Source organism: Mauremys reevesii, linkage group 21, assembly GCF_016161935.1.
Source record: "Mauremys reevesii isolate NIE-2019 linkage group 21, ASM1616193v1, whole genome shotgun sequence".
NCBI classification, from domain to species: Eukaryota; Metazoa; Chordata; order Testudines; family Geoemydidae; genus Mauremys; species Mauremys reevesii.
This window is the reverse complement of record NC_052643.1, coordinates 12,884,307-12,896,911: the sequence shown is the minus strand read 5'-3', so window position 1 is coordinate 12,896,911 and position 12,605 is coordinate 12,884,307. Positions and strand designations below refer to the sequence as shown.

At 47.9% G+C, this 12,605-nt stretch overlaps 1 protein-coding gene across 10 annotated transcripts in view; it reads left to right on the top strand.

Moving 5' to 3' along the window:
- The window catches only part of ACAP3 (ArfGAP with coiled-coil, ankyrin repeat and PH domains 3), a 161,358-nt gene that overhangs the window by 120,210 nt on the left and 28,543 nt on the right, over nt 1-12,605 (top strand). For all 10 annotated transcript variants that reach the window (XM_039509223.1, XM_039509229.1, XM_039509225.1 and 7 more), the window contains 3 exons: nt 6,305-6,417; nt 10,676-10,727; nt 12,001-12,101. In XM_039509223.1, coding sequence (XP_039365157.1) covers nt 6,305-6,417; nt 10,676-10,727; nt 12,001-12,101 — 266 coding nt within the window. The remainder of the gene's footprint in view (nt 1-6,304; nt 6,418-10,675; nt 10,728-12,000; nt 12,102-12,605) is intronic.

Here is a 12,605-nt window from a genome sequence, read left to right as displayed (position 1 = left end):
CAGAGTGCAGTACTTTAATGAAGATTCCATCCTACACATCTCCACTCTTGCATGTGTCGCCCCCTTCAGGACAGTGCTAGACCTATGTTAAGGGGATAGACGCAAGAGTCCCCAGCTACACAGGGCATGGAGTTTCCAAAGGCTAGTGGGCAGGACTCTGTCCTTTGAAGAAGACCTTCCAACGGTCCTGGGGACTGGGGCACGTCTCCACTTTTCCTGTTACAGCTGTTCACTTTAGCAGGAAGTTTATTTAATTTGATCAGTCTCCTTCCCTGCATGCATGGCTGGCTCTGCATAAGAAATTGGACAAGCTCCTCGGCCACAGCCAGAGCCAGGAGTCGCTGTGGCTGTCTCGTGGAGATAGACAAGCGGCTTCTTAAAGGGCCAGCCCTCGAAAGAACCTTTGACTTTTTTTTTTTCAATGCCCCTTTGTACGAGATAGCGTCTGTGTTGTTTTTTTCCTCCTTTCCATTCGCCAGTTTGAAAGTATCCATGCCTAGGCCTTTTTCACATCCCTCTCTTGGAATTTGTTACCTCATTGTCATTGCTTCAGTGGTGTTCAATGCGTTCCCATGGAAACCATTATGATGTCATTTCTAAAAGGCTCTCCATTCCCAGGCAGCCTTGGGTGTAAATTCAAAGCCATGGGGCAGGAAGCAGGGGCACAAAGGGGTAGGATCAATGTGATTTATCGAAACTGCATGAAAGAAAAGAGAGCAGATGATGGAGGGATTGCCGGACTTTTGACAGATCGTATTTCTTGTTTCAGAGGGTGGCCCGTTTATTTTAACACTGTGTGCTCCAACGCGTCACTGCTGGGGCTAGCTCACTGTTGCATGGACAGTTGTAGCCAGATGCCATTCAGAACACAATCCCAGCATGCATTTGTCATTACATAATGGCGGTAGGCACCCATTCTCCAGTGATGAATATGGTGTAAAACACATGGATGGCTAGATTAATAATAATAGCAAGCTCTCAATCAGTAGATGTCAAAGCATTTACAAAGGAGCTCAGAATCATTATTCTCCTTTTACATATGGAGAAACTGAGGCACAGAGCAGCAAAGCGATTTGCCCAAGGTCCCCTAGCTGGCTTATGGCAGAGCCAGGACTAGAGTCCAGCTGTCCTGAGCCCTAGGCCAGTGTTCGCTCCACAAGACCACGAGATAGATTGGTAGAGCTAAACGGAGCTAAAAACAAAACCAGCTTTACCCTGTGCTCTTACACTGCAGCGATGTTAAGGGTCTGACAAAAGGCAGTTTATTAAAATCGCAGCCGAGTCTCCGACCATAACATGTGGAGTTACGTGTAAGAGACGGCACAACAGCAGGCGCCTGAGCGAGAGCGTGAGCCCCTTGTCTTGTTCCATCAAGCTTTTACGAGCGTGATTAGACCCAGGACAGTTACTCGGCTTACAAGGCAGAAAGGTGATTTTTTTGGAGAGTCCAGCTGGGTTCATGGCATCCTTTCTAATAAAGAGTCAGCTGCAGGGACTTAGCTGATGGCTCGGCTGCTGATGGGGATGTGTGTGGGGCAGGCATAGAATTGTGCTCAGTCTCCCTGGGCTCTTTGGACCTCTCTGCAGGGCTAACAGGATTAACAGCTTCCTTGAGTCCGTGAAGTGAGCAGATGTGAGCCAGACACATGCAGAAAGGGGGCAGGTATGTCGGGTGAGACAATACTGTTTTCGCACATTCACTGTATCTATCAGTGGCCGCACCCTGATGTTATTTGAACACAGGTTGCAGCACTATTTCCTCAGATGCTTGGAAGAGCTTCCAATGCCAGTGGCTATAAGGAATCAAGAATCAGAGGGCAGGGGCCTGGGAATGACATTTCACCAGATGGCTGGTATTCCAGCAGCTCCCCCTCCAGAACACCCTTCTTTGCTCCCTGTCTTTTCAGTGGCCAACGTGCCAGGGGAGGAAACATCTTTATGTGGGATGGGAATGTGGAGATATGTGCCCAGGAATCAGTTTTTTTAAGCCACCGCATCTTGGCTGATTTTAACTGTAGGGTTTTTAATTTTAACTAACAATGCTGTGATTAGTATTTATTAAGAAAGGAGTGTGGAGCAGAGCCCCGGCCCTGCGGATCCACACAGGACTTAGATCCTGCAGCATTGCCCAGGCCACTCTTCTCAGTCTGGAACCAGAAGAGTTAAATCTCTCCTTAAGACAAAGGATAATGCTGCCTCTGTGCGTCTCTCTTAATGGACCTGAGCGTCTAATCTCCCCAGGCCCGTAGCAGTCAATCCTCTAGGATGCAATCTGTGAATGGCAGGGACAGGAAACTGATTTGAATCCTGTCTTATTTGCTGTTCAGCCTCAAGCCATCTCCCTACATTTCTTATTTGGTCTCAGTGGGAAAGGGGAAACAAATCTCATTTTTTGGTGGAGGGAGGGGGACTGCTGGATTTTTCCCTTTTCTCCTCTTTCTCTGATTTCATTTGTTTTTAGATACTGCTGTGTTCTGTAGGAATGGCCCCAACCACCTCCCTCTAGTCCAGTGTGATTGAACGAAACGCATTCCCCCTCTAAGTATCTGCATGGGTACGTTCCCAAGGATAAGACACACACAGGCTCTTGATCCCGCAAATCTTTTCCTATACTTGGACCTGCTTTGCAAATCCAGCTTAGAGGTCTAGGGCCCACATTTTGCTCTCTGTTCATAGAATATCAGGGTTGGAAGGGACCTCAGGAGGTATCTAGTCCAACTCCCTGCTCAAAGCAGGACCAATCCCCAGACAGATTTTTACCCCAGTTCCCTAAATGGTCCCCTGAACATCATTATTTTGACATCAAAGATGTTACTTGGGAATTACATCAGAGTAACAAAGACCACAGTTTGGTCCATGGACTTTTTCTGACCAAAAAAAAAAGAGGTGGTGGATTAGAGAAGAGAAAGTATTGTTCAAGTCATGCACCCAAATCTTTTTTCCAGCTGTGTGCTTTTTAGAGGAGCCAGCTTCCAACACCAATCAAGGTGGATCTTCATTTCCTATTAGTAATACATGTAGGTTGGATGTGTATATAGTAATAGTATTTATTTGTACTGTGGTAGCACCTAGGAACCCCTGCCATGGGCCAGAATCCCATTGTGCTAGGCACTATCTATCTATCTATCTACACACACTCTCTCTTTTAAAGATGAGATTGGCCAAACAGAGGTTTTTGAAAGGCCAGGAAGTTCTCCAGGTGCTGCCGCCCTTGTTTTTGAAGTCTCGATGCAGTTCCCTTGTCACTTGATTTTTTTCCAGACAGTCCTGTGAAATTATAATGGGGGGAAGGGGAATCACATGAACCATGTTAGCCAATCAAAATTGGGAAAAGTGTAATGAAATACAAACATGCAGGGCTGAATTCACACCTGATGTCACTCCGTTGATTTTTAGTGGATGTATATGGCCCATCTGTCCTTCTTGCATTCGTCAGCAAAATTCTCTCCTTGCTATTATAATGTGGTTTTGTTTTGGGACAGCTGAAGAAGCCTGATTAACATATACAGTCGTCAGAGTTAAAGTGTATTTATCAGTAGTTTCCACTCTGTGGAGCCTGAGATCCCCCAGATCCCCCTTGAAATAAAACAGGAAATACCTGCGGTAGCTGTATGGTATCAGCTGGCAAAGGCTGACTTTTAATGTTGACTACTGGAAATCTCATGCCCTGGCCTTGTCATGCATTTTTGAAAGAAGACGTTGTGTCGTGACTCACAGTGTTTGCACTAAAACAAACAGGCCAGATTCTGACTTCATTTACGCAAGTGTCTTTCTGGAGTAATTCCACTGTAGCCAGTAGATTTGGCTGTGGATGGAAGTGGGATCAGAATCCCTTCTGTCTTTTTTTGTAATGTTACATCCAAAGCATCCTCAAAGGGGACCACATGGACTTCACCCCCCCTTTATGGCAAGTAAATTTGGGGCCGAGTGGACCCCCTTTAAGTGGGAGCCTTACAGCGTAGCTTCCCCTGGCTAATTGGGCATCATGCTGTCTTTTCAAGAAATGACTCAGTCTTCTCCCATTATATCTCCTCCTTCTCTACTAGTATTATTCTTATTATGATATCTCCCTGGCAAGCTAGCATCTCCGAACATGGAAATAACTCATCCTAATGAGACTGAAGTGTGTGTTGCCTAGCAACACGGCATCACTAGAGTCTCCATGCGCTGGGCTGTAAAGGCACTTAAGTTAATGATGATGCTTTTTACTTTGGGGCAGCTGGGCCTCTGAATCTAGCAGCGTGGAGAGAAATATTTATGCTCAAGAGCATAAATTCACAGATCCCAAGGCTAGAAGGGACCACTGTGAACATCTAGTCTGACCCCCTGTATAACACAGGCCAGAGAGCTTCCCCAAAATAATTCCTAGAGCAGAGCTTTTAGAAAAAAAATCCCATCTTGATTTAAAAATAGCCAGTGATGGAGAATCCACCATGGCCCTTGGCAAATTGTTCCAATGGTTAATTACGCTCACCATTAAAAATGTATGCCTTATGCCTCGTCTGAATTTGTCTAGCTTTAACTTCCAGCCATTGGATTGTGTTGTACCTTTCTCGGGATCATGTTAAACCAGCAGGAGCTGGATGCAGAGTACTATAGAATGGTGAAGGCAGCTTGCGGAAAGAACAGGCTTCCTAGTTACTGCAGGTTAGGTTGGAAAGTAATTCAGGCTCTGTGGACCTGGTTTCCATCGGGCAGGAGATACTGCCCTCCGCTGGTAGCAGAATTCCATGAGGATTTTCTGGGAACAGTTACTGGAGCCCTTTGCCATGCTCACATGCTACCACAATCCATGTAATGCAGCAATGCCAAACTCAGGAAGTCAGCTATCAGGGTGATAGATAGGTAAAGATGTGACTGGTACTCTGTTTGCCAGGTGAATAGTAAATAGGGGCTGGTGTGTGGAATGCACTAACTGGAAACGGGATTGGTGATTTCCTTCCTCCTTCCTAGAAACAACATCCATTGACCCTGTCCCCAGCTACCTGGTGAATGGGCTCATGTTTGCTTTGATTATGGGCTCATCCAGGGCAGGCAATTCCCAGTTACACAGAATAACTTCTGAACAGCACTTCACTGTCTGTTCATTGCCAATTGCAGATTGCACTTGAGGTTGGACATTTTCAGCCATCAAGATACCAAGCCACCCACACTTTCTCTTCTTAGCTGCTAGGGTAGCCATTGGAGGAGGAGCAGTGGTTAACTGCATGTGCATTACTAACACCTAACAATAGAAACAGCTAACGATACTGGAGTGAGACCAATTAATTGCAGCAATGTGAGTGAGAGGATTCTGCTGGCATTGTTTTTCAGGGGTGCTGTGTGAAAATATGCCCAGCAGGAGGCAGTGGTTTGTGGGTCAACTTTTAATAAAAAAAATAATGACTTAAAACTGTCTTCAAAAAAGATCTTATTTTGCCTAAACCTGACTGATAAAACTCTAAGCCAGGAAACTGGAGTAATTTGGCACTGCAGTGAACAATCCCTCTGATTTAAGCCCCACAAAAACACACACACACACACAAAACATTAGGGTGGAAATACTTGAACTAACTGAATTTGTGAACACTTTCTCAGGCAATAAGACAAACCCAAAAATTGTGGAGAAGAATGTGACTAGCCATGACAGTGAGAGACAGGGAGCACTAAATGCAATCAGATAGAGCAAGTTTCTCATGGGCAGAGATCTGCCTCGACATCTGTCCTGCACAACCTCAGTTATTCCAGCGCTAATTCTTAACCCAGCTCCACCCATGCACCCCACTCCTGAGCTCCAGCACTTTCTGCTATTACGGTCCTATCACCCCCGGATCTGCCGGTATTCCTCCAGCCTGATGAGTATCACCTCAGCTATGCCAGTCCTGGAACGCCACTCTGTTCTGCCACCACACCTGAGTCCTGACTGCACCCTCTGCACCTTAAACCTCTGGCCCAGAGTCTGGCCATCATGAGGATTACTTCCAAAAAAGGAAGTACTCTCAAGATGCAAACCAGCCTCCACTGAAAACAGATTGAGACCAGCAAACTTATTTTCTCTTGCAACCTGATCAAGGATTGGAGCATAGGCCTCCATTGAGGGAAAGGTTGCTTTAAATAACCCCTGCAGCCACAGAACCTTCTTACACGTACGTGTTCACATGTTTCCCGGTTGGCTATCCTTATGGTCCTAACACTGATGTGCTGTTTGGCATCACAGTTTCCCATTTATCTGGGTGCTTTTACCGTGCCCCTCGCCCTAGTTCTTGTGGCACTGAGCAGCACCAGCATCCCCTGATGTGTTTTCTCAACATGTTTCGACTTGCAGGACTTCTCCTACGATGACTCCAAGGTGGAATTTAATGTCGATGCCCCCAATGGCGTGGTGATGGAAGGGTACCTCTTCAAGAGAGCAAGCAATGCTTTCAAAACATGGAATCGGTAAGTAGCGTGTTTCCCGACTGATAACTGGATGAGGGCTCCGAATGCATCTCCAGCCTGGTAACGCTGCGCACACTTTGTGACAATTCAGCAGGTGTTATCCTTTGCTTAAGTGGATTCATCAGCTCCAGGCCCACACAGAGAAGTGATGTTGGGTTGATGCAGAGTTGTCTGTCAGCACAGCATCACTTAACTCTTTGTGTGCTGAACTTGTGAAGTCACTTAATATAAGAAGGGTCCTGTGATGCTGGCATGTTCTAAACAGAAAGGTTTAGGCTCAGTGAAAGGAGCTGGATGTTATGTATTTTATAGGTAGTGAAGATTGTCTGCAAAATAAACTGGCTTCTCCTGGCCCTGAAAATGTTTGTGGGACCATTCAGCTCTCCCACTGAAAGGCAGTGAGTCTTTCTTTTGTTATCACTTCTTTATTTTACCAGCTACCTGCAGTCTGGTCCATCAGGGCCCAAGGTCACCATGGAAATAGTACAGTGGGAGACCTTACCTGCATTGGGATTAGCCTAGTTCTTTCTTTGCTAAGAACTGGTATAGACCTAAAAGGTGAACCAGTGCAGTCAGCCTGCCTGCAGTTTGCCGCCTCTTGGTAAATGCCAGCAAATGTGACAGCGAAAACCTTCCATCTTAAGACAACCACCAGGCTTCATGCAGGGAGCAAAGGACACGAAGCAGCTGGAGCCTTGCCCCAGGAAAGCTGGATGCTTGTAACCATCAAGAGAAACATCTAACACTGCAGGACAAGCCCGGCTTTCAAGAGCTGCTAGTATCCAACCTCCCTGGGAGGTGGGAGCCTGGAAATGTCAGGATCTGGCTCCTCTGGGCACTGCCCCCTCTCTCGGTCACTTATAAATATTTCAGATGACGGGTCATTGGGGATACAGTGAAATAAATGCCTCCTGCACAGCTCAGGTGTCTCCCCAGCTCCCACGGACTCAGGCGAATTGCAAGCGAACCAGTTTTCAGGTTCTCTCCTCAATCAATATTTGTGTGTGTCTAGGAACCCTTGTGATAGTCAATAGGCCGGATTTACGCTGGTGCAGCTCAAAGCAGAATTCAAACCATCGGATTCTGTTATTATACATAAGGTCAATGCCCCCTTGACCCACTCATGTTTTCCCTCTCACCTGGCAGTGCAATGGTATAATACCTAGAGGTCACCTGTCTGGTTTGTCTGATGTTCTTAGCCCCAGTGCTTGCCATCTGCATGGCATTCAAGTGCATTCTCAGCACTTCAAGGTTTCCTGAGGCACCAGAAGCCAAAGTGCCAGATTCTGAAGAGAACAGCTGCTCTTGTGAGATTTTCAGCCCCATGCTACAGAGGTTTGCATATGGTGCTTGCTAACCTGTGAACTACAGGGCACTCCCTCTGAGATGAATTTATAAACCATTTACGGTTTTCCCCGCAGTATTTCCAATGCAGAACTTTGCCTTCATTCTCAGTCTTTCGCTCAGCAGAGCCAGGCTGCCTGATGCAAAAGGCCACCACACCATTCCAGTATGTGTCAGATAAATGATGAGCTCCTACACTGCAGGATAAGTGAGTCCCCATCTCACCCCTGCTGACTATCCATGGGAGTTCTGAGCAAGGTACCCCATTCCCCTCAAGGCAGCTATTCACAGCTGTACATATCCCCATACAGCCCAGCTATTCACAGTCATCCATATCTGCCCACAGCCCAGCTATTCACAGTCATCCATATCTGCCCACAGCCCAGCTATTCACAGCTGTATATATCCCCATACAGCTCAGCTATTCACAATCATCCATATCCGCCCACAGCCCAGCTATTCACAGCCGTTCGTATCCCCCCCAACCCCAGCTATTCACAGCTGTACATATCCCCCACAGCCCAACTATTCACAGCCGTCCATATCCCCCCACAGCCCAACTATTCACAGTCATCTGTATCCCCCTACAGCCCAGCTATTCACAGCCATGCATATCTCCCCACAGCCCAACTATTCACAGCCATCCATATCCCACCACAGCCCAGCTATTCACAGCTGTACATATCCCCCCCAGCCCAGCTATTCACAGCCATCCATATCCACCCACAGCCCAACTATTCACAGTCATCCGTATCCCCCCACAGCCCAGCTATTCACAGCCATCCATATCCACCCACAGCCCAACTATTCACAGTCATCCGTATCCCCCCACAGCCCAGCTATTCACAACCATCCATATCCACCCACAGCCCAGCTATTCACAGCCATGCATATCCCCTCACCGTGGGTGGGAAGATACTATGGTGATTTTAAGGGCCCTGGGAGGAAGTCCCTGTTGTAAACATACACAGAAGGATACTGGATGAAGAAGACTCCTGAGGTCAGAATGAGATCCAGCACCATAGTCCAGCACATTCCCAGATGCTAATGCCCCAGCTAAGAAAGCAAACAGGAGGAGATACAGAGCTGTGAGGAGCAGCATCCAGGATCAAACAGCTGGGAAGGGAGCTTTCCTGTTGGCTTCATGTGACAGCAAAGCTGCTTGAGAATATGTCGTTGCCACTGCCAGAGAGAATGGCTGTCATCAGGTGGAGCTCAAAGTGCTGCAGCTCCAAACACACTCAGGAGCTGATCAAAAAGGGCTTTCAAGTAGGCAGAATGGCCTCAAGTCTCCTGCGTTGCTCTGTTTTCTGGCAGACACATCAAGTCCTTTACAATCGACACCTTTTATCTCTGAGCAATGTCTCAAGCACGGAGCTGAAAATAGAATCCTCTCTTGCCTCATTTTCCCAGGGTACCGACTTCCTTTGCGTGTCGAGCGTGTGGTAGATTATTTAAATAATCCACTGCCTATAGCATAGCTGCAGCATGGCTTCTTCCCCAAAGCTGTCCAAACACACTCCTGTAGGAGTTTCAGACTGACTCGAGTGCCCCTACTTAATGAGTAACTCTAGAAACATTATGCAGAGGGTTTGCAATAAATGCGGGATTTTTGTTTGCTCAAAGAGAAGGGCCACACGTTTTGTAGACACAATTTAGGAGGCTCCTTTGAAAATCGGGCCCATATAGTTCATATTAAACACCAGCGACCCAAAACAATGGGAGAGTTTGATTTATTCTCACGCCTGCCAAAACATCCAGATTCAAGGCCTTTGAGCTCTTCCCTCACCCTGGTGGGCGCCCAGATATTTCAACACAGCTTCCATGGGATGTAACAATATGGATTGCTGTCAATTCCCTCAGCTCCCCCGTGACAAAAGAGGCTCTTTGTGGCTAAATCACAGGAATGAAGAGAGAACACCCGGGTTATAATCCCAACTCTGACACTGACTCTTCGTGGCCTTGGGCATAGCACTTAATCTGGGTATGTGCGTGCCATCGTTTCTCCAGCTGTAAAGTGCTCTTCAGTGCTATGGTGATACATTCTATAGGAGAACTGTGGAGTGGGGGTGGATGGATAGGCCTCACACGCCCCTTCGGATTTTGGTGAAAGTCAGAAAACCAGACAGGCCTGATTTTCACGAATCGAATTGTTAGGATTCAAAAGGCTCTAGCTACAGGGGTGGGGCAGGGCTCTCACATAGGACAGTGGCTGGCGAGCAAAGTCACTCTGGATACATGGCTGAGGCAGTGACCTCACAGATGCCTGTGGCTGGGGAGCAGAGTCACTGTGGATACAGGGGAAAGCCAGTGATCTTAGGGTTAGGGGTTAAAGGTTGGGGTTAGGCCTCAGGCATCACAGAGCATCCTCTGCCTGTAGCACCAAATGGGTCCACTGTGGTCCTGATTTTAGTCAAAATCAGGCTGCTGGAAGACTTTTGCCCTCCCCTCTGCTCCCTGGCCTGCGCCTTCTCCCCAAGGCGGCTCTGTCATCCCCTTTCCTCTCAGCCAGGCTTCTCCCCACCCCCCCAAACTCCCAAGTGGGGGATAAGAGGTCTGGCCTACTTAAGAAAGAAAGTGTACAACTCTAATGTTATCCCTCCCCCATCTTTCTCTCTTTCTTCCCGCATGTCAATGTTTCTATAGAAGTATCAAGGACACTTGTCACCCCAGTGTCTCGATGCCAAATACAATAATCCATTAACATTGCAAAGCCCTTCTTTAGTCTCAGAAGGAAGATAAGTCTTATTCCCACACCGGTATTTCCCACAGTCCCTAAAATCAATGGCACATGTTGTAAGTGCAGAGGAGATGTCCTGTTCTGCAGGGAAAAGGAGGTTGCATCTCCCCCCGCCCCCTAGCTTTGGCACTGTTCACCTGCTCTGATGCCTCTTTCTTTCCTCTCTCTCCTCAGGAGGTGGTTCTCCATACAGAACAGCCAGCTGGTCTACCAGAAGAAGCTAAAGGTCAGTGAGCATATCTCAGATGACATTAGCAGATTAGCCAGCTTGTCTGATGTCCTGCTGTTCTGGGGACTCGGGCACCATGGGGGAAAGAAGAATTGGATCAGATGAAGATCTGACAGCAAACCTGGTCTGAAATTTCCTATCAGATAATATTACACTCAGAACCCAAGCTGTTCTGACAACCAAAGGACAGCGGCTGGTGTTTATAATGACCCCAGTCTTGCTGCCCGACAGAGTAACGGAGAGGTGATGTGCTGAGTAACTCCGTCCCTGCTCGGGTTTGATATGCCACGTTTGGATTGTGGGTGCTCCGTGGGGCAATCTCTGTTCCCGTCAGGAGGGAGTCTGCTCAATCGGCAGGGCTCAGAAAGTGGGCTTGGTTACGCCTTTGTCTGTCTGAGAGGAAAAGGGGCAGGAGACAGAACAGTTGTACACTGAAATCCAGTGGCAAGGTCTGTGTGAGCTGGTAACTCCCAGGCTGTGGTATTACTGTTATTAATTTGTATAACTGTAGCACCTGGAGCCCCAGTCATGGACCACACTCCATAGTGCTAGGCACTGTACACACACAACACAAAGACGGCCTTTGCCCCAAAGAGTTTGCAATCTCAGTATAAGACAGGAGGCAACAAATGGATTCAGACAGACAGACAGACAGAAGGGGGAAGTACTAGGAAACAATGAGACAACATTGATCAGCATGATAGTCTGTGGTCACCTGACACCTACTGCAGATCAATCACCAGTCGTGTTGATTGTGTTCTCCTGGATTTGGTAGGGAATGAGCTCCAGGGATGGGCACTCTGGCTTGGATACACAGTGATCTCCCCACCAACATACACACATACACACACACAATTTCCTTCCTCTCCCCCACACAAGACCCTTTGTCCACAACTCAAGACAAATTGTAGCTGAGTTTTGAAAAGCTTGTTCCTCCTGTTAGTTATCAGGTCCCTGCTCTTTGGGGTTTCTGCTGGTTTGACATGTGCTAAAATACCATGAGATAGGGGGTGCTCAAAGTATTTCCAGCCTGGCCATAAGCTGGAAGCACAGAGACTTCACGAGAGAATCTTCATGAGATTTGCCTGCCCAGTGTTGCAGACCAAAGAAGGTTGGCTGGGTCAGCAAAAGTGCTGAGCCTTGTGAGGTTCACTCAGACGAATGAGCGCTCTGGACAAGGGAACTGGTGAAGAGGGGAAGAGATCTGTGGAAGGTCTGAATAGGACGTGTAAAGAGAGGAGTGTAAAGTCACCCCCTCTTCTTCTTTCAGGATGTCCTCACGGTGGTGGTGGAAGACCTGCGGCTCTGTACCGTCAAGCCCTGCGAAGACATAGAGAGAAGATTTTGCTTTGAGGTCGTCTCACCTAGCAAGTAAGTTTTGCGGCTCTTCTAAGCTGCAGAATGCAATGCTGTGACTCTATGGGGTTGTACAACACCCAGCAAGTAGCTTCTGACCTGGGGACCTTCCTTGCCTGAACTCAGAGCTGCAGTCCTATCAGCGGGTGATTTTTTTCAACCAGACGCTGAGCGGTGTTTGGAGACAGCCTGTCAGGATGGGGAGCTGCCAAAGCGGCTGAATAATGCATGAAGGGAATGTATAAGGGTCTGGGCCTGCCTGGCACTTTTCCTCGCAAAGTGCTGAGTCACCAGCATGGCTCCCCAAGAAGCAGCCTGCTGCTGGTGGCATTAAAAGGATCAGAGTGGAGGGAGCAGGTGTGTGAGGGGAAGGCGCGTATAAGTGGGGGGGTGCCAGGGGAGGGGGGGAGGGAAATGTGCGGGTGTGTATGCGTGTCTTGGGAGGAAAGGAGGGATTTTCTGTGTGGGTGGAGGAGGAGGAGGATGAGGGAGCACGTGGTGCGGAAGGGAGGGAGTAGG